Genomic DNA, 24,579 nt, shown 5'->3' with positions numbered 1-24,579 from the left:
TATGATTAAATTAAGAGGAAAGCTGAAGGAACAATAATATACCACTAGGGGTCAGTATAAGTAAATGTTCTGTAAATGAAATCTAATACCCTATCTGTTTCCCTTCCTGCACACTCTCGCCATGGGTTACACCACACACACACACACACACTCTCTCTCTCTCTAGCTCTCTCTCTCTCTCTCTCTCTCTCTCTCTCTCTCTCTCTCTCCCCCCCTCTCACTCACACACACACACACACACACACACACACAGACACCGACACACACACAGACACAGACACCGACACACACACACACACACACACACACACACACACACACACACTGAAGCTGTCTACACAGCAGTCTGCTCCTGTGTGTCTGGTGATGAGCAGTAGTAGTATTGACCTGCCTATCTTCATCACTACACAGCAGCCAAGGCACCACCTACACACTGGATGAGTCTACTGTGCTGTACATGACATGCATGGACGAAACCAAATGGTGCAGCTTCATCCCACTAAAGCTACAAACAATGACTTCATTTTTGATGTGTTTTTGTTAGTATGTGACTCTGAAATCAAATATTTACAAGCAATCAGATATTCATTGGAATTCGGTGCTCCATAAACAAACATTGTCCACATTTTCTGCAGTTCCTCCCGACACAGACAGCTTCCTCCTCATCTCTCCTCTTTCTCGTCTCCTCCGTGTGGTGGAGCAGAGATCCCTCCCTCCCGTCCTCCCTCTCTTCCTCCCTCTCGTTGGCAGTAAACTTACTGACCTTCTCTGCTGCAGCGGTGATGCACATCTCTGCGATGACTCCTTCTGTGGAGGAAAATCAATATGCAAGGTTCAAAACAGCCATTCAAGGAAGCTGTATTGGTATCACACTATAAAAACCATCAGTGCAGGATTTATTGGGAATGCATGGACGCTCTCAGCACAAACTATGATACTGGTTTGATCTTACTCATGTTATTATTCACATGTTTACTCTACTGTGTCTTGCTTTTTTTTATGAATTTAATGTAGATAACAGCAGAAGTCTACCACACACACACACACACTCGCACACAGATGTTGGATGTGGGAAACCTCTGATAGGATCCTGTGAAGACATCGGCCTTTCTCCTTTCCTCACATGCTTCTCACCTCTCAGCACTTCCCAGTCCTCATTGCCTCTCTGGCTCCTCGCCCGCCCGTGTCCATGCTTCCCTCTTGCCCCTTATCAGGTGTCAGATGTGGGTTTGGTGTCACAGAACGTCCGCCCGTTTGATCTGATTCCACACACATATACCGCCATCTATATGTGCCGATGGGGAGGGGAATACTAATTATTGCTATTTAAGCTACAAACTATTGAATCTTTGTTGATGCCGCATTGAAGGTTTATCAGTTGATTGATGGAGTGAAATCTCAGTTCAAATGGAGCAGCTGACTGTCCTCAACCTTCTGACCTCTGTAGACAAGGAACAGATCGTTGCAAGATGATAGATAATCAAACTTTTATCAATAATTCAAAGCTGTAGTAAAGCATATAGAGAATAACAAAGAACTTAGACATTAGCTTCAATTCTACATCAAGCGTCCACATAGTTTTGGCAACAGTAGCTGCATGATCAAGCTCTTATCACAGCCTATGATGTTATATACCACATTATATTCAGTAGAGCCAAAGAAGATACGGTAACAGAGGAACAGGTTCGCCATCATACATCCCAGAGACCACGTGCATGTTGCCTCTGACAGTTGCTGGCTCAGTTTGACCTCTGAAGACAGAAGACAACCGCCAAACATGAATAATCAAGACCAAACATATCAGAATAAAACAGAGAGCAGCAGTGATTCATGCATATTCAACATTTCTGCTGAATTTTCAGATACGTGTCAGAGCCTCTACACACCCTGCAAACATAGGCATCTTCAATAGATGAAGAGTCAGCAACTGCTCAACTTCATCTCCCTCATTGCATCATGTCCGCTCCATCAAGCAAACTAGGTGCGACCGCCAACTTCAGAGGAATTGTGACAGAAAGTTTGATCAACAAAAGCTTCAAAACCAGATTTCATCACAAAACCTATTTTGTAACGAGTGTGTGACTAAGTTTTATTGGATCTGTTCCCCATATTTCGCATTTGCTCGTTGGATTTTCAGACCCTGGAGCGATTGCATAGTTTCTGATGGGGGAAGACGAAAGGAATGCATTTGTTTTTTTCCGCAAGAACGGATCTGTGAATAAGCGTCTGATCATTTCCTCTGAGGATGCTCGGAGGGGTTTATGGTGTGACTGATGTGGATGATGGGGGGAGAGACGGGGGGAGGGGAGGGAGGGGTGTTAATGGGGGGCATTGTCCAGAAGATGTTATTCTTTCAAACTGGCTCTTTCATATTTTTTCTTTGGAAGCTTAGAGAATAGATTGTTAATTGTGTTGCGTGCACTGAAGTGTTTTTTCACCTCAGCACACACACACACACGCACACACACACACACGCACACACACACACACACACACACACACACACACACACACACACACACACACACACACGCACACACGCTCACAGGGAATCTTGATCGTCGTTTGGAATTTTTCTCCCTCCCTTTGATGTTTCTGTGTGGGTGACTATTTATACAGCGACCACTTGTTGTCTGGAAAGTGCAGCAGCCTCTCCTGCTCCGCTCCATCCCAACTGTACACAAGCATATAAACACGGCCCGGCTCGGAGCGCTGCCCTCCTTATCGACAGGAACCCAAAGTTCCTCCAGTGGAAATGTCTTTGTTCCCCCCTCGGCTGCCACACAATGAGCACGACTCTCTGGAGTCAGGCGAAGGCACCGTGAGCGAAGGCTTTTGCTCATTCCACGCATAGCACAGCAAAGGCACTGACCTTGGCGAGGGGCTATTAAAACCATTCTCTTCCCAGCACACGTATGTACAGCCGCCGCCGCCGCCGCTGCTGTGCACAAACACACTCTGGAATGCGGCGCTGCACCTTTCAGCAACACCTCCGGCCTGTGTAACTTCCTCATGAACGTATAAGCAACTAGAGGGGCGGCCATTACAGCGCACATACCTCCACCAAGGCCCAACAGATTGGACTTGACTCAGAGACATTAAGGATGTCCCATGACGTTTCAACCTGAAGCACCGCACACACACTTTGGATCCTTTGCCACTTTGTCAACGGCGAGACGAGAGGAGGAGAGGAGCGACATCACCCAGCAACCATACCATAATATTCTCTGTGTGACATTATAAGGACGTTACCGATGTTTGGAACAAAGTCCGGGTTGCTCTGTCTGTTCCCGGTAACAAAGCGACATTTAGGAGACGTTCAGGGGACTTCCTGTTTACTGGGAACGCCAATTGCAGCCCTTAACTTACAGTATTGGCTCAAACACTCAGACATACTGTCTATCTGTCTCTCTCGCTCTCACACACACACACACACACACACACACACACACACTTTCCCTTTATGACTTTCCTCACGGCAGCAGACAGTTGCAGTCCACAGTTCCACAGACGGTGAAATCCTGTTACAGCTGGCTTTTCATGATGCGTTTAAGTGCATTACGCTCCCCCTCTCAAGTCCAGATCCAATTTCCCTATCAAACAAACCGGCACACACAGAGCTTCGTCGTGACAAGATGCCCTGCCTTTAATGTCACGAACAACAAATTGTGTTTTCCCCCCTCCTTCAACTTCTCCAGTGGCCGGTCGGCGTCCTCACACCGACAGAGAGGTTAAGAGTGTGTGAAGCATGTGAGCGCATAATCAGACTCCCTGAGCCGTGACACAGTGGCACAGAGTGGTCAGCCTGGACGCGAAGACCATTACCTCCCATAAGTCTTTGCTGCATTGCACGACCGTCGCCTAACCTGAGCGGCCATTTCCCGCTCCTTGTTGACATCTGATCTCATTGTCGCGGGATGAGAAGAACATCTTTGAATGGAAATCCTGCCAATTTGCATTCAAACTACTTTGCCTACGTTTTGCACAAATGGGAACACGGCCTTCTGTGCTGTGATCATTACCGCTGCCATAATATGTAGTTTAACACGGTAACTGTAAAGTGCCAATGATTCAATCTGTAAACACTTCTTCTGCTATTTTAGGCCCTAAAACAGGAGGTTTTAGTCTCTACACACACGTCAAACTGCTTTAATGGCCGCCTGCGATCCTCCAAAGGTGGTTTAGTGAGTGCGGGAGCCTGCGAGGTCGACATGGGAGTGGGATCATCAGCCACATGTTAGCGCTCAGGATAAAAGGTCTTCCTCATCACGTCAGCTGTCACGTCGGGCACGTTGCCAACACATTGCCATCCGCTCGCCATCATTCCCAGCTGTGCTCTTATCCCCCCTCCGCCCCACTCCCCTCCAGCCAACGCGCTCGTCCTCGCACGACCCCACGCCACCTTTGATTCACAGCTCCGGGGGGGGGGGGGGGGGGGATCGTCTCATCTTGTATTCCAGATGATTCCACCTCGCTGGAAAAGAGAAAATCCGACAAGGAGCTGACATTTATTTGACATTTGTTACAGATTTCTGCACTCGTTGGAGATAGAAATCTGCCCGCGAGATCAAACCGACTTGAACTAAGTGTAATGAATCTACGCTCAGGCTCGTCTACCCGGGCCCTTATATGACCCAAACCACATTAACTGGATGAATGAATGCGATCGCAGCACCTCAGAAAAAGAAAAGCAATCAATTATCTTTAGTTGCAATGCTCCCTGTAACTTTCCATTATCCCTTTACTTAGTCATTGTAATTTAATTGATTGAGCACAGATGGAGATGACCCGTGATCGGCTTTCGAAGGGCATATGTGTCAAGTGTCAAGTTGAGGGAATTGATTAAAGGATTGGTTGGAGTTTCTGATTAATTGATTTTCCCTCACCGGAGAGGGTGTTTCATTCACCAGGCTCACAAGGCAAACCGGGGGGAAAAGGAGCACAGCAGAGGATTTAGTCACTTTGTATTTACACAACGCAGATTAATGTGATGATCGTAAGTGATTTCATGCATGATCACTGCTGGCTGCTTAAACATAAAGGGAGTTAAAGTTGTGGATCAGGAATCTGAGGTTATCTTTAACACGCTCAATCATTTTCTCTGCAGCCATTATTTCTTTTAGAAATACTTGCTCAACTACACTTTCCATCGCTCAGGGCAACGTAATTCCTCAACGTGCCCGAACCGAGCTGGGGAATGTGTGATATTACAAAATCGCCCATTCATTATTTCCTTGTTCTTTTCAGATGAAGCCAGCCAGACTTTCCCCCCCAAAATGAGTCACGCCTGTTTATTGCACGCGAAGGGGAGGAATTATGAAAGCCAAGCATGAGTATCCTGTTCGTCCTCTTTAATGATATCAAAAGGAGAAACGTGTTTGATTGTAGCGTTCTAGTGTTGCAGGGATGTTGAGTTTGTAAGATAAATGCTCTTCGAGATGCATTTGAGTTAGACGTCATTATCTAAGATTCATATTTCCTGATTTCTGTGCAATTCTGTCATTATAGTTAAGGGATTTAGGTGAATAACAGGTAATAATGTGACTTTATGGAGTTTCTAAACAGCTGGAACCCGTATCCTTGCTGCTATTAAGTTGATTGGACTCTAATCAATGATTCCTACCCATTCTGGTCACTTCTTCGTCTATGTCAAGCTTGTGAACTTGTAGCAACTTGTATCGGGGCAGATCCTCTACGAAAACAGGCGACGAGTGAATGAATAAGTCATGTCACAAACTGAGTGCTTCCTCTATCCAGTCTTGTTTGAAGATGAAAATAGAAAAGAAGTGAATCTGAAGTGGCGAGGAAGCTGAAGGTCGAGTCGAGCCAAAATAAACACCGGCCTCCTAAATCTCACCGTGCGACTTCCCTTTATGCTCTAACGGCTCTGGCTGATATACGTTCTTATCTGACTGGGAATCACCCGGCAATTTATGAGGAGCGGGAACGCTTGATATGAAGGGGACGAAGACTTTGAATCCCTGAAGAATCTCCTTTTTGTTGGCTGTAACGCTTAAGAAGAAAGTGTGTGCGATATAAATAAGGGCTCAAAATAAATCTCCTCAGTTTCACGTATGAAGGAGGATTAAGCAGAACAATGAATATCCTGTCCTCCGCTCGTCTTTGTGTCAGTTGCAGTCTGCTGGGTTGGTTGAGGAGCAGATGCGCTGCGGCGTTCCAGCTGCTGTGCCAAATTATCTCGTAGGTAAACTTCCCCGATGTCATAAAGAGTAACAGACACAATCAAACTGCCTCGCAAAAGCCTGAAGCAGAAGGTTTCAATGATACGGTGAATTAAACCTGATTGGCTTGTTTTATATGATTGCCTAAAGAAAGAGATCAATCATTTTTTTAGTGGTTTAAAATTGGGGGTATGACAATTCAAGCTTAAGCCTCTATAATGACACTAAGGAAGAAGAATGAGGCAATAAAGGAAGATGTCTATATTCATACACACAATTATATTCCTCATAAACGCTCATATTGTACATTTGTCAGAAACCTATACTGAATCCTCATTCTGTGTTGTGTTCAGGTTCTGAAGGTATTTTTCAGCCTTTAAGGTCACTCAGGCTGGTTGGAGGTGCAAACTGACCTTGCGTATCACATGTGTACTGTAGGAGGTGTAGAGTTGCGCTGCACTCTGTCACTTGAGCGTGACACAAACACACATGAACAGAATATGTCCATGGAAACACACGCTGCAAGACGAAGTCTCACACACACAGCCAAAACGCACCTGCAACACACACACATACGCAAGTACATGCAAAAGATTCACATCTTTCCATCTGTTTGTACATCTAAACATACATACACACACACACACTCACCCATGACGTCATTCTTTGCCCCCCCCCACCCCCCTCACCAGCTGCTTAAGGGCACATTCTCCCAAAGTGACGTTCAAAAGACCACCAAGTGCATGTGTGCTGGCATCGTGTGTGTGTGTGCGTGTGTGTGTGTGTGTGTGTGTGTGTGTGTGTGTGTGTGGATAATGTGCGAGCTGGTGAAGTAAACGCAATTCACACTTTGTTTAGCCCCCGTTGACCTTTGACCTTTCCTTCTCCCCTGCAGAATTCTGCATGTATGAAGAATTCTATTAAATGAACCAAAAGGCTTCACAATTATGTCCCATAGCAGCAAAGCAAAAAACATGAAATTTCATTGTGTAAAGTGAGTGAAGAATTAACAATTGACACACATTTGCACATTTCAGAGACATACACACACTGTGCATCCACAGTAGGAATGATTTGTGGTCTTGTATGTTGTAGATTGTGCCTCCTTCCATCGCTGCATCTCCTCCCCTCTGCCCACTCATTAAAGGGAAGAGGTCAGAGTGATGGGTCTTAGTGCCAGCCAACACCCAGGATGCAAGCACACACACACTCACACACACACTCAAACACACAGTCAGTACATCGTGGCTTGCTGCCCTGCCTCAGTCCAGGCCACGGTGCCAGCTGCAGCCCGCTGTCCTACAGCAAGTGCCAGCTCCATGAGCCATGATGGTGTGTGTGTGTATGTATGTGTGTGTTTGCAAGGAACGAAAGCTAAGCCTAAAATCCTGCCACCCAGCTGCTTCCACTGTCAGATAGTCCTGCAGACTCACGTTGACAGATGCACAGAGCACCGACAGGCAGCAGAACACACAGAATACCAGCTGACGGTCTAAGACTACCAGGCACACTGCTGCTGTTTGCATGTGTGTGCGTCTGTGTGTATATAAAAGCAACCTTCTCTTCTTTAACACCGTAATATAAATAAAGCAGCCATGTCATGTCCTCTGCATTTTAGCCGATTGGTGAATGCTTTCAGCCGTTAGCATCTCAGCACAGTAGTACTACTTGTTTACAAACGCAGCGTGCTGAGGCGTCCTTGGCGGTTGTAAGGAGCCACTCCAGGAATCTGGTGTCAGTTTACTGATGCAGTCTGGGATGGTGGGGGGTGCAGTATTGATGCTGACAGGCACACTTGGCATCACACGTCTACATTAACATTATGGTTAATGTCCTGCATGATGAGAGGAAGTACATCTCCAAAACACGATTAAGAAGAAGAGTTAAGATGAAGATATTTGACAGCTGCATATTATACAGTTTTCAATGTTTTCATTTTCCTTTTGGAGTCTATTTGGAAAAAATGCTTCCACATCTACTTGCTGAAGCATCGCCGTGCACATTGAGTGAAAATAGGCATATTAAAGGCCCTTTCCCAAAAAGGCTGCTCTGTTTTACTGATCCAGCTCCTTTAGACCTGAGCAACACCTGTGTGTGAACATGTCATGTCATTTCCGTAGCGTTGTCTACCTGAGAGGTTTACTCAAATGTTAAGAACAAACCAGTAAATACTGACTTTTCAAATATCATCACAGCTATTGATCATTACTGGGCCTCCATTGTGTACAAGCAATGACACCTGCTTCAAAATAGACAACAGACGAAATGGATATGAAGCAGTACTGCAGGAACATCCATTCATCCATTCATCCATGCCCCGTACCCACCTATCCTGTGCAGGGCTGCAGGGGGCAGAGAAAATTCTGATGTAGTTACTTTTTCTGATTGAACTTATGGATATAAATTGAACAGGATGTGGGAACAAACGTCCGGTTTAGTAACATCCGACAATCAATGACTTCATAGCCACGCCCCAATATATGTATACAGACTATTTAGTAAAGACTTGCTTTTATATTACCAGGAAATATCTGCACCCTGGCTTTCTACTCCTGTGACTTCATCACTTCCACAAAGCTGTGTAAGTCGATCTGGTCTTTCCGACACGAGCAGGTCCCATTAGCATCAGCCTGGGGCACCCAAGGGAGACTTGGAGGAACAGTGTCCCACCCCTCTCCACCCAGCATAATAACATTACTCATAAAACATTCACATCTTTATGCGGTCGGTATGATCACGCCAGCCTCCCATTGGAGGAGACTGGATCGGCCCAGAACAGCAGAGGAGGTTCTATTGGTGTGATGGGAGCGAGAGCGATCGCAGGACGGCGAGGAGGTTGGCGAGGTTATTGGATCAATCGATCCGGTCCGTCCTCAGCCCACACAGACGAGGGCAAGGGCGAGGACGGCCAGGTTTCAGATACTTGTGTGTGAGTGTGAGCGGTAAGAGCCAAGCCTTTCCCAGTTAATGTGGCGCTGATTTGATTTATAAATACAAAGTCGTTGCTCAATTAGTCAGATAATTACAGATTAGCATAATTGCACTTATCTGAGCTGAGGGGAATTTCACTTAGAGGAGATGAAGAGTCACACTGCAGCTGAAACCCTAAATGATGATCTCACCCCCCCCCCCCCCCCCCCCCCCCCCCCCCCCACACACACACACACACACCTGACACCAAACAGTCCAAGTAACGGCTGGGTCGTTAAGAGCCATCCCAACACGCTACTGAAACACTACTAGTGGATTTAACGAGATAATACCTTCTATGGTGTTTTGATTAGGATGGAGCCAGCCAGCCAACACATGGGGATTAAGATCTAACCTCTCAGTGAGAAGAAGAAGAGTAGAGACGTTTACTGGCATGATAAAGGTGATCCCTCCGAATAGCTTTGTATTGATTTGCAGTGACCCTTCACCTACAACAAGACAAGCGGGCCTTAACCATGTCAGCCAACCCCTCAGTGTAGGATTCAAGCATGCAGGTATGTACTGTTCTCCTGGTGTAGGCCATAAATCCACTCACCCACTAGAATATGGTGACACATTAGTCTCTGTAGATCAGTTCCAGGAGCTTCTGTACCACTAAATTCAATCAATTGTGTCATTCTCTCCGTTTCTTCCATCTTAAAGCTATAATACCAACATTCAGCTTTTAACACCAGCAGTGATGCAACTCTTTATTTTTGCAGTGTCCCATTTACAGAAAATGCGATGGTGTTTTGAGACAAGGACATATGAAGGGGGTCAAACCTTTTTGAGAAGACGACATTGTGGAACGAGTTGGTAACTTAAAAACACAAATGCAAAAAACTGTTCCCTTCATTAAAGCCTTAAAACCAAAAGAGGATGAAGTCAACGCACCGTGTCCACATTTTGAACCTTCTGACATCCACGACACTCAAAGAGTCATGGTGGATTTGTTTGTTTTTTTCCTCCAACAGTGTTTTATTCCAGAAATCTCCATGAAAGCAAAATGAGACAAGGAGAGCACTTTACTCAGGCGAATAAAACACGCCACAATACACCACACAATGTTTGAAGAGTTACTTTCCTTAATAGTGAAAACAAACCAACAACATAAAAAGATGACCATAGATTACACAAATAACGCATTACACATTACATTAAGGCACCTGAAACTAAAGGGGTTTGTGACGGGTTTACAAATGGCTCCAGGTGAGGCGAGGAAAGACCCTTAAGGCTGCAGCACTGACGCCCCGAATGTTACCGTTGAACTTTTGTTAGCCAAATAACTAAAATCAAAGACTAATGCAAAAAAAAAAAAAAAAAAGATTAAGAAGTTAAAATAAAAAAATGGTTGAATTAAATAAGGCAGAGGAAGACTGTTGCTGCTGTGTTTGCGTACAAACCTGCCACTTTGGGCACACCCAAATTATAGTGATGGCACACACGGCCTTTGTGAAACACTAGCAGTGAAAAGCAACCAAACATTCAGATCAGGACGTTGGACCAAAATCGCCCCGGATCATTTGCACTGAAGTGGTCCTGTATTGGCAGGACGATGAAGATCTTCTGTGGTCGGCGTATTCTTGTTTACACTCGTAAACGTTAAGGATCAGCTTCACGCAAAGAAACCACTTATAAACCCTTCAAAAAATTCCTTCTTGGGTGGTACCTCACTGTAAAGGTTCTTAACTGTGGGACTCTGGATATGAAGTGATATAAAACCTGCCTATTACGACTGGCATAAATAAAAGGAATGGCATTGTAAAAAAAAAAATCATAACAATAATAATAATATTAATAATAATAAAAATGTGTGACTTGTCTTTAAGTTACTTAATTCAAATATACACAGCGACTCCTTTAGTATTTACACATATGTACAGAGTATTCATTTCTGTTTCGATCAAATACCTTGAATGGCGTTGCTGTGAAAATGAACTCTCCAAATGTACACGAACATCCCTTTCAGATTTGAGAACAAGGAGGTCAAACTGGGCAGCGCAACTCGGAGCCTTGAGAAGACTCTTAAGAAAGGCACTTGCTACCAACTCAAATACTGCAAAAAATCCTCAAACAGAGCTTTCAGCCAGAGACAACTGAGAGACAAGGAGGAAACAATGGAAGGCCACATAGTAGGCACTGGGGTTTGTGTCCCCTTCTCCCCTCCAGGCCTGGTGTTTTGGTAAGGCTGACGGCATGGGGTGGACCCGGCGGGCAAAGCCAGGCAGCGAACACAGCAAAGGGAGGGTTTCTACTGTCAATTCCCCCTCTGACCCGTCCCTCACTGTCCCTTCAATCTGCCCCCCTCCCCCTCCTCCCCGACAGACACTGAACAGGAGCCTCGCTGACAATTTCACTAAATCATAATCATCTGTAAACAAAATCATCTTTATACAAGTTGTTTTCTTCTCCTTTGAGACAATTCACCATTGCTTAAATTGGTACAATTTCAAAAGAAAAACCGAAGAGACCTTTTGCCTCCCGAGAGAATGTCACATGTATGCTCCTTCTGTACATAATGAAAAGGAAAAAAAAGAGTGAACATATGGAAAAAAAGAAAGAAAAAAAAGTCGGTTCACTTTGCTGGAGCCTCCTGACTCAAACATTCTTTTAGGTGACAGTGACAAAACTCAAATCAAAAGCAAAGAATGGCTTATTGAAACACAAAGCCTTTTTTTCTTTCCAAAACTAGTCCAAAAAATAAGAAAAGTCACTGCCTCGCAGCATGTCTCGCCTGAGACGCGAGTCCTTTGTTGAAATTCCTTATACACAATGGTCTCTGCGGCCTTTCTGACCAGTCAAGACAGCAGTGACATTTTTCCAGCGGTTGTCTTTGGGGCTGTAGCCTGCGGTCCGGTGTGGTGCTTTTAGTGGTGAACTGGAGCTGTGCAGGGTGCAGATCACTCCTGCACTGGACTGCACTGCAGTCTTAGAGTACTTATAAACTGGCTGCTTTCCCGCCTCTGCCCCGCTGTCCTCCTCCTCAACCTCAAGCTCTCCTTCCGTCTCCTCCTCGTCCTCGTCCTCCCCTTCATCGCAGGTCCGATAAGAGGGGCCCATGAGTTTTTTGCGCTCTTGCTCGGCCTCCCTGTTGCTTTCTTTGAGCTGTTGCTGCTGGCGCTCCGCGACCGGCCGGAGCGGCTCCCACTGGTTGTTCACGCTGTCGTCGTCGGATCGCGGCCTCCTCTCACGCTCTTTTCTCCGCTTGCGCGTCCACCAAATGCACACGATGATGCAGAAGAGACAAAGCAAGCAGAAGACGACACAGAGTAGAGGCACCAGGTAATCTGTTACCATCGAGACAGACAGCAGGAAACGGCAAAAAGAACAAGAGGGAAAGAAATTACAATTAAGACAGAAGGCCAAGGACAGAAAGGAGAAATACAATTGGTTAGAATCACCGATTATGAACCAACACTATCAATTCATTGAGCTCAAACGACACTTTTCTCATATCAGGACGCACGACAATTCATTGGAACCAAATCTTCCTGTAATCTGTTCTGAACTGCAGTTTCTGTGAAACATTCCTATAAATGATGTTTAGGATTCTCTGTGCCAGCCCCTGCAAATGCTGCCAACGCACTTCGGGTGTTGAGGAAATCGTGGGCTGGTGTGTTGTTGACCTCCAGCAACAACATTTTATATAATTTTAAGGGTGGAAGTGATTATTCTAGAAGCACATTACCCAACACACCAACAGTCAAACACTTTTCCCACGCCAAGGACCGAGTAGAAAATCATCATGAAATAAAAGGATGGATCTATTTTCCTTTGGTGGCTATTCAGTCATTTTGAGAGCGAATATAAACTCTAAAATAACTCTGGGATGCCCCGAACATCACAAAGTGACAATGTGAATGTGAGAGTTAATAATTGTCCAAGAGTAGGTTTCTGTTTTACACATCAGTAGCGAGGAACCATTCATCAGGATTCCCATCAGGATAGGACCCATGACAAATCCTTGCGGGACACCTTTGTTAATTATTACTCACCGACTGAAGGGGGCATGACCTGCGTTTCCACTTTGACCTCAATGACTGCCAGCATTATGGTGCTGTTGTGGCGCTTGGACAAGGTGCCCACAATGGTGCTGGCCGCCTCTTGGACCAGGCTGTGGTCAGGCAGCTCCTCCGGCTGGAAAGACTAAGAACCAAAGCAGAGAGATGAGACTTAGATATCCATTAACAGGCATTAAAGTTGTCTAAGAGCATCTGAACATCTGATCAAGATATTATCAATTACTCTTATTACCACCTGTGTGTGTGTGCATAACATTGGACGGGAAAATAATCTGTAATAATAAAAATCTGTATGGAAATAAGATAATAAGAACCGCTTCCACAGTCCAACACACTGGCATAGAACCAGCAGCTTCTTTGCATTTTCTCTCCAATATTAGATCCCAATCCCAACTAGAGAGAGTGAAATAAGAACTAAGAGAGGCTCCACTTACTATAGCCACCTCCACTGCATCCTGATTGGAATGAGACAGGTCACAGAGCAGGAGAAGGGTGCGGTCTTCAGCCAGACTTCGGGTGTCAGGAAGATACCTCAGCTCGTAGCAGATATTCTCCACCGTTGTTCCCTGAGGTGAAACACATCGCACACGTATCGATGACTGTTCCATGACTAGGGCAAAGAAAACCCCCGCACCTCAATGAATCATATCAAAGACCTGACTCACTGCTGGGACTTTGTCTTTGTCGAAAATCAGAGTTATGCGCGCACAACTGTTGTCCAGATGCCCACTGTTCGGTTGGCACTTGGTGGTGATTTGAGGAGGCGAGGGTCCGGACATGGAACAGACCCCCCACTGATGGCATGGGGGGGAGAAGCAGGTGAGGTAACTGTGCTGCACACACTCTTGTCCAGCTGGACAGGTGAGATGCTGCTTCTGGTCCTGGCCCGACTGCGGCAGCCGGCAGGGACTACGACCACACAGCACCTGGACCAAAAAAAAAAAGGTGACAATGTTCACCGCATGTAAAGAAAACCTCACGACTCTGACCAAACAGGAAATGGCAGCGTTCTCTACCCGACCAGTGCCTGGGAACACACACAGTGCATCCACTGTAGCATGAGGGTCAGGTGAGGTATGAGAGAGCTGGGGAGCTCTCACACATACCAGGCTTTGACCAGTTAAATCAGATTAGGGTTCGTTTCATCAATCAAACGGATGCTGGGAGAAAGGTTGTGACACAAATTAACATGGAGTTTCCCAGAGGTCTTGAAGTTCAATTTAGCATTCCACTGCCATTTTGTTTGCTATATTTCCCAAATGACGACTACATTTGTATACCGTGTTTAGGTTTGCTTGGAATTTTGTATGAAACCAAGGATTAGAACCAAAGTAACCAAAGTGCAGGTCTGAAAACACAGCAGGAAGAGGAGCTGGAGGTATTTGGACACTTTAGTGAAGAGCAGGATATGATTTGACGGCGTTGTGTTGGTGAGGTGCCACGTTACCTTGGTGCAGGACACTTTGCCATTGGTGCAGCTGCAACTGTTGCATTCCTCCTCCCAGCGGCTGCCATGAGGAAACTGCAATCCTGCATAGCGACAAGCCTTTCCAATGCCTATGACTACACACACACACACACACAGAAGTTTATCAAACACATGCAGCTGACGGTTTGTAGTTGACCAGAAAGTCCATTAATTAACGAGAGAATGATGTAGAGATACTTACACTCTTGGCATCTGGGTCCTGTTCTTCCGAGTGGACAAATGCAGCGGAAACCGTTGATCTCGTCGACACAAGTGGCGCCGTAGGAGCAGGGCGACGACTGGCACTCGTTGATGTCTATGCAGCGGGGAAAATGGACATCAACTTTAGTCTGGACAGCACCAAAGAGACCGCAATAACAGCCACATTTCATTTTAACATCTGTAAGTGCAGAAGTCCAATCTGATCAGCGTCCAATCCGCCGCACAGCGACACATTTGGCAGATCCGAGCTGTGGGCAGAAAGGTGAACGCCGTCCAGCCAAAACAAAAGGGCCGAAGAATTTTGGGGTCAGCGGGTAATTTGTCTTGTGTGTGTGTGTGTGTGTGTGTGTGTGTGTGTGTGTGTGTGTGTGTGTGTGTGTGTGTGTGTGTGTGCGACCGTGTGAGTATGGAGGAGGGATGACCTTTGGCCCCCGAGGCGTTAAAGGGACCAAGGAGAAAGGACAGAGGGAGGTGTCCTGGTCTGGCATTTAGGTGTCAATGCATGCCTCTCCTCTTCTCAGGCCCTCCCCTCCCTTCATGTATCCATCCCTTTAACCATACTGTGTTGCCATGGCTACATCAGGGTCTTTTGTGAGTGAAGAATTAAAGGTTGCCACATCAGGATCTGGACTTTAAACGGTTTTGTTCTGGGTTCCCCCCCCCTTGCTCCCATCAAAAGCCATAATTGTGTGTTACATGGTCATGGTTGCAAACTCACTGATTCGGCAGTCCGGTCCGGCGAAACCGGGAGCGCACTCGCAGCGGAACCAGTTGACCCCGTCCACACAGATACCGCCATTGTAGCTGCGAGAGGAAGGAGAGATTAAAAAATGATTAAAATAAGGCCGAACAAGAGCCGTGTCCCATCCAGCTGCAACAAAGAGCGCCGTGTGTGTGTGTGTGTGTGCATGTGGGTGTGTGAGCGAGCGAGCCAGAGAGAGTGTGTGTGTGTGTGTGCGTGTGTGTGCATGTGGTGGGGGTCACAAGGCTCAATTCAACTCATCAATACAAGCCTCCACCTTTCAGATGCTAATAGGCGTGTCCAGACCCTCCCCTTCCCTCCTCTCATCATGCCTCTATTCCATTCCTCCTCAAAGCCTCGTTCCCCCTCAGGTCGCACGGTAAGAATGGACAAGTACCCCCCCCCCCCCCCCCACTATTCCGCCCCCCCACCTACATTCACCACGGGGTAGGTGGGACTCTTGTCCGTCCCCCCCAAAACTCCCACCTCTCCCTTTCCTATTCAACACCGCCCTCCCTCCCCTCCGTCCTCCCTGTCCTCTGAGAGACGTCCCCCCTTTGAGGCTTGATTTAGGGACGACTTCCATCCCTTTCAACCGCAGCCCCTTCACCCCGGCGAGGCCTGCGTGAAGTGGGTCAGACGAGAGAGGCAGGAGACGCGGAGAAAAGAGGGGGAAAGGTTGAGCCACGCCACAAGAGTGTTTATATGTGTGTGTGTGTGTGTGTGTGTGTGTGTGTGTGTGTGTGTGTGTGTGTGTGTGTGTGTGTGTGTGTGTGTGTGTGTGTGTGTGTGTGTGTGTGTGTGTGTGTGTGTGTGGGAGGAGATGTTACATACCACGGGCGGGAGATGCAGTCGTTTGTATCTGTCGAAGGAGAAACAAAACAGATTTATGAGTTCAAAATGTGATTTTCTGTCACAAAACACTGAAGTCAAGTCTCCGCTTCTTCAATCTGGCAGCTTTAACGGCATTATAGACGGTATAAATGGCGGTAGGAGACTGACTCTGTGCGCAGGTGGGCCCTTCCCAGCCGTCTTTGCAGATGCAGGTGAAGGCGTCTCCTCCTCCTACGCACGTCCCGCCGTTGGAACACGGACCGGAGGCGCAGGTGCTGTTCTTGGCTGTGAGGCAGGAGGAAACATGAGAGGAAAAGATCAGGGCGGTGCTGCACTGAATTAACATTGAGGCCAGACAACAACAAGAACGACAACAACATAGTCACTCTTCCTATTGCCCCGACACTAATTTGAAGATGAGGCCACCTCACCTGTGTTGCACGTGTTCCCTCCCCACCCAGGGGCGCAGGCACAGCGGAAGGCGTCCCCGTGATCGTAGCAGGTGCCCCCGTTACTGCAGGTGGTGGCATCACACTGGCTCTCACCTAGATAACACACCCACACACACAAACACAAACACACAGCAGCCCTTAGACCGGTCGTACAAGCTACCGCCGCGTACGTAAACACGCACATAAACACACCAGCTGCCATAACTCACGGGAATGGCAGGTCTTGCCCTTCCAGTTGTCGGCGCACTCGCAGTAAAAGTCGTTGACGAGGTCGACGCAGCGGCCGCCGTTCTTGCATGGGTTGTGCCTGCACTCGTTGACGTCTGAAGGAGAGACAGCAGCGGGGGAGGAGGGGTTTAAGCTATACATTCTATGCTGTACTCTTGCCTCATCCTTGGTTATATAACCGGGGGGGACTCACTGAGGTCGCACAGTCGTCCTTCCCAGCCGTCGGGGCAGAAGCACTGGAAGGAGTTCACCCCGTCGATGCATGTGCCCCCGTTTCCACAGGGGTTGCTGATGCAGTCGTTAATATCTAATAAAGTAAAATAAGAAGATAAGATAAGAGGGCCTGCAGGGAGGGATGTTGAGCTCCATCGGGAAGGCCTCTACGTACTCTCATGACAGTAGATGCCGCTGAATCCCGGGTCGCAGACGCAGGTGAAGTTGCCCCCCGGCTGGCTAATGCAGCTTCCCCGCGGGCCGCACACGTTGGAGGAGATGTGCCGCACTCCTGCCGAGTCGTTGGTCGCTACGGCGATGGTGCAGCTGTCAATCGCTGGGCGAGATAAAAAAGAAACCACAGTTCAGACTCTCTGCTTGGCATGCCTTACAGCGAGAGTTATTAGATATCGTGTGATGATTTGTTTTCCCAGCTGGTTAGGATTGTGTCTGTTCTGTTCCGTTCTACATTGGTGTTACAGTCACCTTGACACGGAGTGGTTTGGCAGTGATCCTTGAGCTCCTCGCAGTTCTTTCCCTCGTAGCCTTCGGGACAAGCACAGTAGAAGTCGTGGGTCATACTGTGACACTTGGCCTCGTTCTGACAAGGGTTTGGATCGCAAGGATCTGAGGGAGACCAGCTGGGGACCTGTGGAGACGAAGGAGAAGAAGAAGGCACGCTTCAATCCCTTCCTTTAGAAGTATTGACACGCAAAGCAAAGACCTGCAGCAGTAAAAATTGTTGGACCCGACCGAGTCGAGTCATGTCCCAGTCCCAAATGTGTTCTATCGCAACCACAAAGCGAAATGAGCAAACCACGACCTTGTAGGTGGTGAGAAGGATGAGGAAAGGAGAGTGAAACACTGTGTGGGTGAGCAGCTTAGCGTGGGCTCAAGTGCCTGTCAGCGTTCAGGTCAAATTGAAAGTAAGCGGACAAGCAAAGTAAGCCTCCGAAACTTTCCCTAAGCTCATCAAGGGAATCCACCCTGTTTGGTGTTACATCGCTGCCTTGCTTAATCTCACTTGATGATTCTGTGACAGGAGGAAGAGTCGGGACAAATTCTGACTCTGATCCAACATCATTAGGGGTGAATGTGATAATGTCAGGGGCGATGAATGAAGCCAAGGAGAAGCCCTGATCTCATCTTCTGCCATTTCTACAGGCTCCAATATGAGGGGTCGGAGTGAAAACGTCCCAGTTTGTGTTAACAGAAACAAGCTGTGCATAAACTGTGGGACTCATCGTCTCGCCATTTAAGGAGCTGAGCGAGGGAGAGCGAGTGGCGCAACAAGGTGTGTGAAGTCTGCTAACACACAGTTTATTTTACCTCAAGTGTCAGAGCCCGATACATTTATTCTATCCTATCATCTGAAAGCAAGAGCGTCTATACATCAACAGACTATAACTATAATATGTGACTGTACGACCGCCGCAATTATTCAATTTGATGCTTTTGCAGGAAACAGTTTAGAACTTTCTTGTCTGACTGTAACCCGGCATGTTGCTGCTTCACCAGGGGAGAAGAGGGTGACATCGTCTCATAATATCATCAGATATTAGCTGCATGATACGAAGAAACAAACAAGCAGATACAATATGTCCTTGTTTTAAAATGCTGGCGTGAAGAGAAGGAAAACACTGTTCTACTGCTGTAACTGTACGTCAAAACTGTGCTGAATCAGCATACTCTCCGCTTCATAGCAGAGGTTGTTGCATGTTTCTACCCATACTTTGCTGCTGTACAGCATCCAAACCAGATATCAATCTGGATCTGGAATAAAGAACCCTCTGATCTGCCTGTAATACGTCAAATATGATCTTTTCTATTGATCACTGTACGCTAATGTTGAAGAAATTTGTGTTAGGGTGGGGAAAAAAATGTTTTTGCTTGAATAGACTTGTGCTCCGACGTACTAAACTTCCTCCGTGGGTCTAATGAGATCAAGATGAGACCCATCTGAAGAGATGAGAACACTCTATTTGACAGGAAGGCAGAGAACACCTTTCATATCAGAGATGGAAAATGCCGCAATAAATACTAATCAGAGAAATATGATGCCTCCAGCGTCACCGCTTTGCCACTGGAGTAGAGGAATGTACTCCGTGCCATAGCAAGCATCAAAAGGTTTTCGAGTTGCAGTCCAGCGTCGCCTCATTCAGGCAGGCTCATATTTATAGTGGAGCTGCTAAATCAGGATTGGCTCCTGACCAGCAATGTCCTCCATTCAGGGCCCAGGAGAAGAACTGGAGTGTCAGTTTCCTCACTGCTAACTTACATTTACTTGAAAGAGCCACTTTGAAAACAAGACTGCAGCAAGCACACTGAGGGACAACATAGAGTCACAATAATCATTAGGAAGAAACTATAAAAAAATTACTAAAATTAAGTTGAGTAGGGCTGCACCTAGCGATTACTGTTTTAACGATTAATCTACAGATTATTTTTTTGATTAGTCGATTAATCTATGATTATATTTATTACGCAATATTAACATTATTTCCCCCAGAATAAATATCAAACTTATCTCATTAATATTTTAATATTTTCTTCAATCATCTAGTAGTATTAGTAGTAGCAAGTGTGTATGTGTGTGTGTGTGTGTGTGTGTGTGTGTGTGTGTGTGTGTGTGTGTGTGTGTGTGTGTGTGTGTGTGTGTGTGTGTGTGTGTGTGTGTGCGTACACAAATTATGTATGTGTTTTCAAATCACTGCACGTTCCAATTACTGCTCAGTCATGCAAGTGCCTCAGCCTCAGATGAACACACAGATCATCACCTCGGATCTCTGCATCCATAAGCATCCAACAGGGAAACCCGTGAGATCATGACTCACCTCGCACAGCTTCCCGGAGAACTGCGCCGCGCATTCACACACGAAGCCGCCCAACACTACGTGGCAATGGCCGCCGTTCTGGCACGGTCTGCTGTCACACTTGTTCCTCTGGATTTCACAGTGACTGCCCACGAAACCTGGAGGGCACTGGCAGTGGTAGATCCTCAGACCCTCCTTAAGAAGAAGACAATGAGTTGAGGTGCTGAAGAGTCACGGTCGCATGTGGATGTGATAACCTGTGAGATGGAACCTTTCCGTACCTTGCATGTTGCTCCATTCTGGCACTGTCCATGGCAACCATTCATATCTGAAGAGCAAACAGGCGGAAAACAAACATGAGCAAGAACGCAAACGATTTCATGTGGCAATTAAAATCTTGGGTCAGATCACCCAGCCGGTGTAAAGTTCAATCTGAAGCTGGTGATGTGCACGGATTAAGTCTAAATTGGAAGAAGAAAAAGCTGGTTAAGTCGGTAAAGTGCCAGAAAGTCGTTGTGTAGATTCTAACTGGGCATGCACAGGATCCAGAGAGAGGAACAGAGCATGCACCAACAGTTACAGTGGAGGAACTTCAGCTTGCCAAGATGAGACAGGATGTGAGGAGAGAGAGACGCTAAAACCACACTTGTGTTGTGTGTCCGGAAGGCGAGAGAGTGAGGAGCTGATGAGAGGAGCCAGAGAGGAAGCTGCCAGCGGGAGGAGGAGTAGGAGGAGAGAAGAGATGCAGGGAAGGAAAATTGACGACAAAATACTGACTGATGTCACAGTTTTGCCCGGACCATCCCGGAAAACAGTTGCAGAGATATCCACCAATCAAATTTTTGCAAGAGTGAGCGTGCACGCAGGGCCTTCCTGCACACTCGTCTGCATCTGTGAAGGCAGGAGGAAGAAGCAGACCCCAGTCCATCAACAAGCACAAGAGGCAAAAAGGAAGGAAAGACACCTGAAATCCAACATCCAGAGCCCCCGCAGGTGCAAAATTGAACACTTTGCTAGAGTGAATTAGTTTGGATACATAATCCAGTCAAAAACATTCATCTGGGAGCTTTACAGTGCATCAACCGAGTGTGGAGCCTGCAGCCCACACAGATGCTCCTCTGTAAGCTGGTTATACAGTAAACCACAGTGGAGGCTCAAGTTTACTTCAATCAGAAGCGCCAGATGATCACGATCACGTCTGAAAGTCCACAAAATGTGCAGCATTCCAAAACAGGTAACGTCACGCATGCAGTGATTATGCATAGATGCGTCTACGTGCATGCGTGCGAGGAGGTTGGGTTCCAGTCTCTCAATAACTCTTCCATCAAAGCGTTCCCCCCTTTTATTTATTGACCTATGATTCATCGCAGCCAGATTACAAAGAGGTAGAAGATGCAGAATTCCTGTAAGCAGCCTCTCCCCTCTCCATGACGACGGGCTTTTATAACACACCTTTGATTTCTCAACAGGTATAAACACGATGACTTTCCGATGTGGACACTACTTCATGCTTTCTTCTTTTTAAAGCACAACTGAGGCCTCGGTGAAGGACGACAGCTCGTAATATAACTTAGAACTACTTGGCAAATGACATTAACTCTGTGGTATTGATGGCTTTTGGTGAGCAAAACAAGAGAGTTGCATTTCAATATCTAACTTTATCTGTAAGAAGATCGGTTACACATAATGATGTCATCAACAACACAAATACATGAAATTGCTATGCAGTTGATATGGAATTGTTGCGTTGACTGCAAATTCCTATTGCTAAACTCCAAATCAACCTATTAAAAGCATCAGAGAAACAGGTGACACGTGACAATTTCCACTTCCGCACACACACGCGCCCCCCCCCCCCCCCCCCCACACACACACATAAAAAGCATAGCAGCAAGTCCCCAGGGAGTCCTGCTGTGCTCACTCACACACCTGTCTTCTCTCTGAAACCCAACACTCTCATGCATGAACACACACACGCCCACACACACACACACACACAAACCAATCGCCAGGTAACACAGGAGGGCAATTGCTGCCTGTAAACTGAGCTGTAAGCTGGTAAGATGAGATCGTACTGCTGGGATCTCTTTCCTGCCTTCACCCCCCCCCCCCCCCTCTCTCTCCCTCTCCCCCCCCCCTCCCCTCCAACCCCCGCGCACCCCAACTTTGTTTACCGGTCGTAATCCGTTTCCTGGCATCACGCCGCTCACGTCCTCTTGTCGGGATGAGAGTGACGCAGAAGCAAATTCCACCGCCGGCGACAAACAAACTGCTGGCCGTCGACACGCGACCCATGAAGCCATTGAGAAAATGAAGGCCGGGTTGTGTGCAGCTGCCAGCCTGTCCACCATATTGACAGCTTGCAGTGTTGCCGGGTGACTATTCTCTAATCCCAAAATAGTTATCCAGAGCGTCAAAGAATGTCCAAGAATTTCAAGTTTTCTTTTGCACTAAGAACACTGGAAGGTTCTGGAATTTGGGAATAATTTGCAGTATTGTTGCACATGAGAACATAGTGGGTTTAAAGTCTCACCTATCTGGCAGGTCTTTCCTTCCCACTGTGGGGGGCATACACACTCAAAGCTGTTCGCCAGGTCGATACAAGTTCCACCATGAGCACACGGGCTGGAGGCACACTCGTCCAAATCTGAGAGAAAGTAACAGCGAGTCTCTGCATTATGAGGAATGATTGATGGCTTACAGAAAGGCACTCGACGGTAAAATGTTTTTCTGCACCTCTCCCACCCTCCACCCCTTCCCAAACAGGTATATACACACACATTGAGGGGTGGAAAAAGGAGGAAGTTGGCAAAACCTGTACAACTGTAAAGATGATCAAGAGCACAGACGATTGAAATACAAGAGGGGAAATCAGAGAGCGGTTCAGGTACTCACCGTTAGCACAGGTTGGGCCGTCCCAGCCAGGCGGACACTGGCACTCGAACCCTGCGGTAACTTCGTGGCATGTACCGCCGTTGGCGCAAGGATCGGAAACGCAGGCATGGTCAGCTGACGGAGAGAGGAGACGAGGGAACAACACGGAAAGTAGAATGTTACGGAAGATACGGTTACCCTTCAAAAACACCTCAACCTCAATGGACCGTCGGCCCACCAGTAAGCTCCTACTTCTTCTTCTTCCTCACCTATGTGACAGGTCTTTCCAGAGTAGCCCTGTGGACAGGCGCATTTGTATTCATCCGGTTCACTGTTGATGCAGGTTCCGCCATTGATACACGGCTGGTGGCGCCCGCAGTAGTTGAGATCTGGAGGAGGAGCAGGAAGGATCAGACGAGCCGTTTTCACATCTACGCCTTGATAGTTTGACTTTCACTTCACTCACTTTGATCAACATCAGGGTGTCTATACACACACACAAACACTTTCAAACTTTTAGGGCAAACTTATGGACGTGCAGGTGTGTTTCCAGGCTTAATTGGACGCACGCCGTTAGACAGCTCTTTTGCCTCGTTTCTCCCGTTTGGTGCCTGGAAGCTCGTCTCAGTCTTCTGTATCGAGCAGCAGCTGTCTCCGCTCTGACAGGAAGTGCAGTGTTTTTCACACGCAGTGCTGCACTGCATTACACAACCAGCTATTACTGATACTGAGAAGGTGGAACAACTCAAACGCAAGAGCTGAGAGAGTTTGTGTCATTTTTCCCTGTTTCCTATGCATTCCAGCTGATCTTATTTCTATGATCTGCCATCCATTTTTCTCTCTTTTACCTGCAAAAACAAAAGGAAACTCCACCCCCGCACGCCATCCTTAGGGCTGCGGGCCAGGTCACCCTAAAGGCTGGTAAATAAATGAGCAGGGATCTGTCTCCACTGGGGATCTTAGGACCATTCTCATCCCCTGAAGAGCCCTCGCTGACGAAGGGACGCGGGGGGATCGAGTGTCTTCCTGCTGCTGCTCGGGTCACACGGCCTGTAAAACTATCCAGACACCATTCTCCTGCCGGAGAGAATGGGCGGCAATTTGGGCCCAACATGGAGGTGCATACTGGGGTTGGCTCATTGTACTGTATGGAGTTTGAAGATAGTGTTTTGATGTGAAATGTGAATGCAAACATACAGGAAAATCAACCTTGGAAATAAAAAAAATGACAGTAAATCATCTTTTCAAAAATGTTTTAGGTGTGTTGAGTGTTTTCTTGCACAAAATCATCCACGGCTGATGATGAATAGTTATAGTTATCATGATCAGCAATTTTCATCAGGAGCTTGGAATTTTTGGAACAATCTCCGTAATTTGCATTTCAATCCACTTCTGAATTTAAATGACGCAACTGTAATCATAATCATCATCACCACTGTGTTTCATATTAAGATTTACTGCTGCTGATTTGGTTGCATCTCTGCCCTCTAAATTATTGGTTGACTTATTACTTTTAATTACAGACAAATGTAGCTCAGGGGGACGTGCGTGATGAGAGG

The 24,579-nt window shown here is 46.9% G+C and overlaps 1 protein-coding gene across 2 annotated transcripts in view; it reads right to left on the bottom strand.

The window, feature by feature from the left end:
* Positions 1–10,087: 10,087 nt before the first annotated feature.
* jag2b (jagged canonical Notch ligand 2b) overlaps positions 10,088–24,579 on the bottom strand; it is a 37,512-nt gene continuing 23,020 nt past the window's right edge. Inside the window, exons 7-26 of one of the 2 annotated variants that reach the window (XM_076167490.1) lie at positions 23,290–23,409; positions 23,042–23,155; positions 22,680–22,793; positions 20,924–21,037; positions 20,428–20,474; positions 20,168–20,341; positions 17,820–17,982; positions 17,509–17,670; positions 17,314–17,427; positions 17,102–17,215; positions 16,872–16,985; positions 16,609–16,725; positions 16,441–16,468; positions 15,583–15,668; positions 14,845–14,958; positions 14,622–14,737; positions 13,840–14,100; positions 13,609–13,740; positions 13,148–13,298; positions 10,088–12,439 (exon numbers count right to left, since the gene is read on the bottom strand). In XM_076167490.1, coding sequence (XP_076023605.1) covers positions 11,916–12,439; positions 13,148–13,298; positions 13,609–13,740; positions 13,840–14,100; positions 14,622–14,737; positions 14,845–14,958; positions 15,583–15,668; positions 16,441–16,468; positions 16,609–16,725; positions 16,872–16,985; positions 17,102–17,215; positions 17,314–17,427; positions 17,509–17,670; positions 17,820–17,982; positions 20,168–20,341; positions 20,428–20,474; positions 20,924–21,037; positions 22,680–22,793; positions 23,042–23,155; positions 23,290–23,409 — 2,879 coding nt within the window. In that variant the 3' untranslated portion in view covers positions 10,088–11,915. The remainder of the gene's footprint in view (positions 12,440–13,147; positions 13,299–13,608; positions 13,741–13,839; positions 14,101–14,621; positions 14,738–14,844; positions 14,959–15,582; positions 15,669–16,440; positions 16,469–16,608; positions 16,726–16,871; positions 16,986–17,101; positions 17,216–17,313; positions 17,428–17,508; positions 17,671–17,819; positions 17,983–20,167; positions 20,342–20,427; positions 20,475–20,923; positions 21,038–22,679; positions 22,794–23,041; positions 23,156–23,289; positions 23,410–24,579) is intronic. The other variant, XM_076167497.1, reaches the window with a different exon arrangement.

This window comes from Genypterus blacodes, unplaced genomic scaffold (genome assembly GCF_046128005.1).
Source record: "Genypterus blacodes isolate CSIRO-AG114 ecotype Tasmania unplaced genomic scaffold, CSIRO-AGI_Gbla_v1 ptg000013l_1, whole genome shotgun sequence".
NCBI lineage: Eukaryota > Metazoa > Chordata > Actinopteri > Ophidiiformes > Ophidiidae > Genypterus > Genypterus blacodes.
Note: the sequence above shows the minus strand (reverse complement) of the source record. Positions and strands in the feature narration are given on the sequence as shown.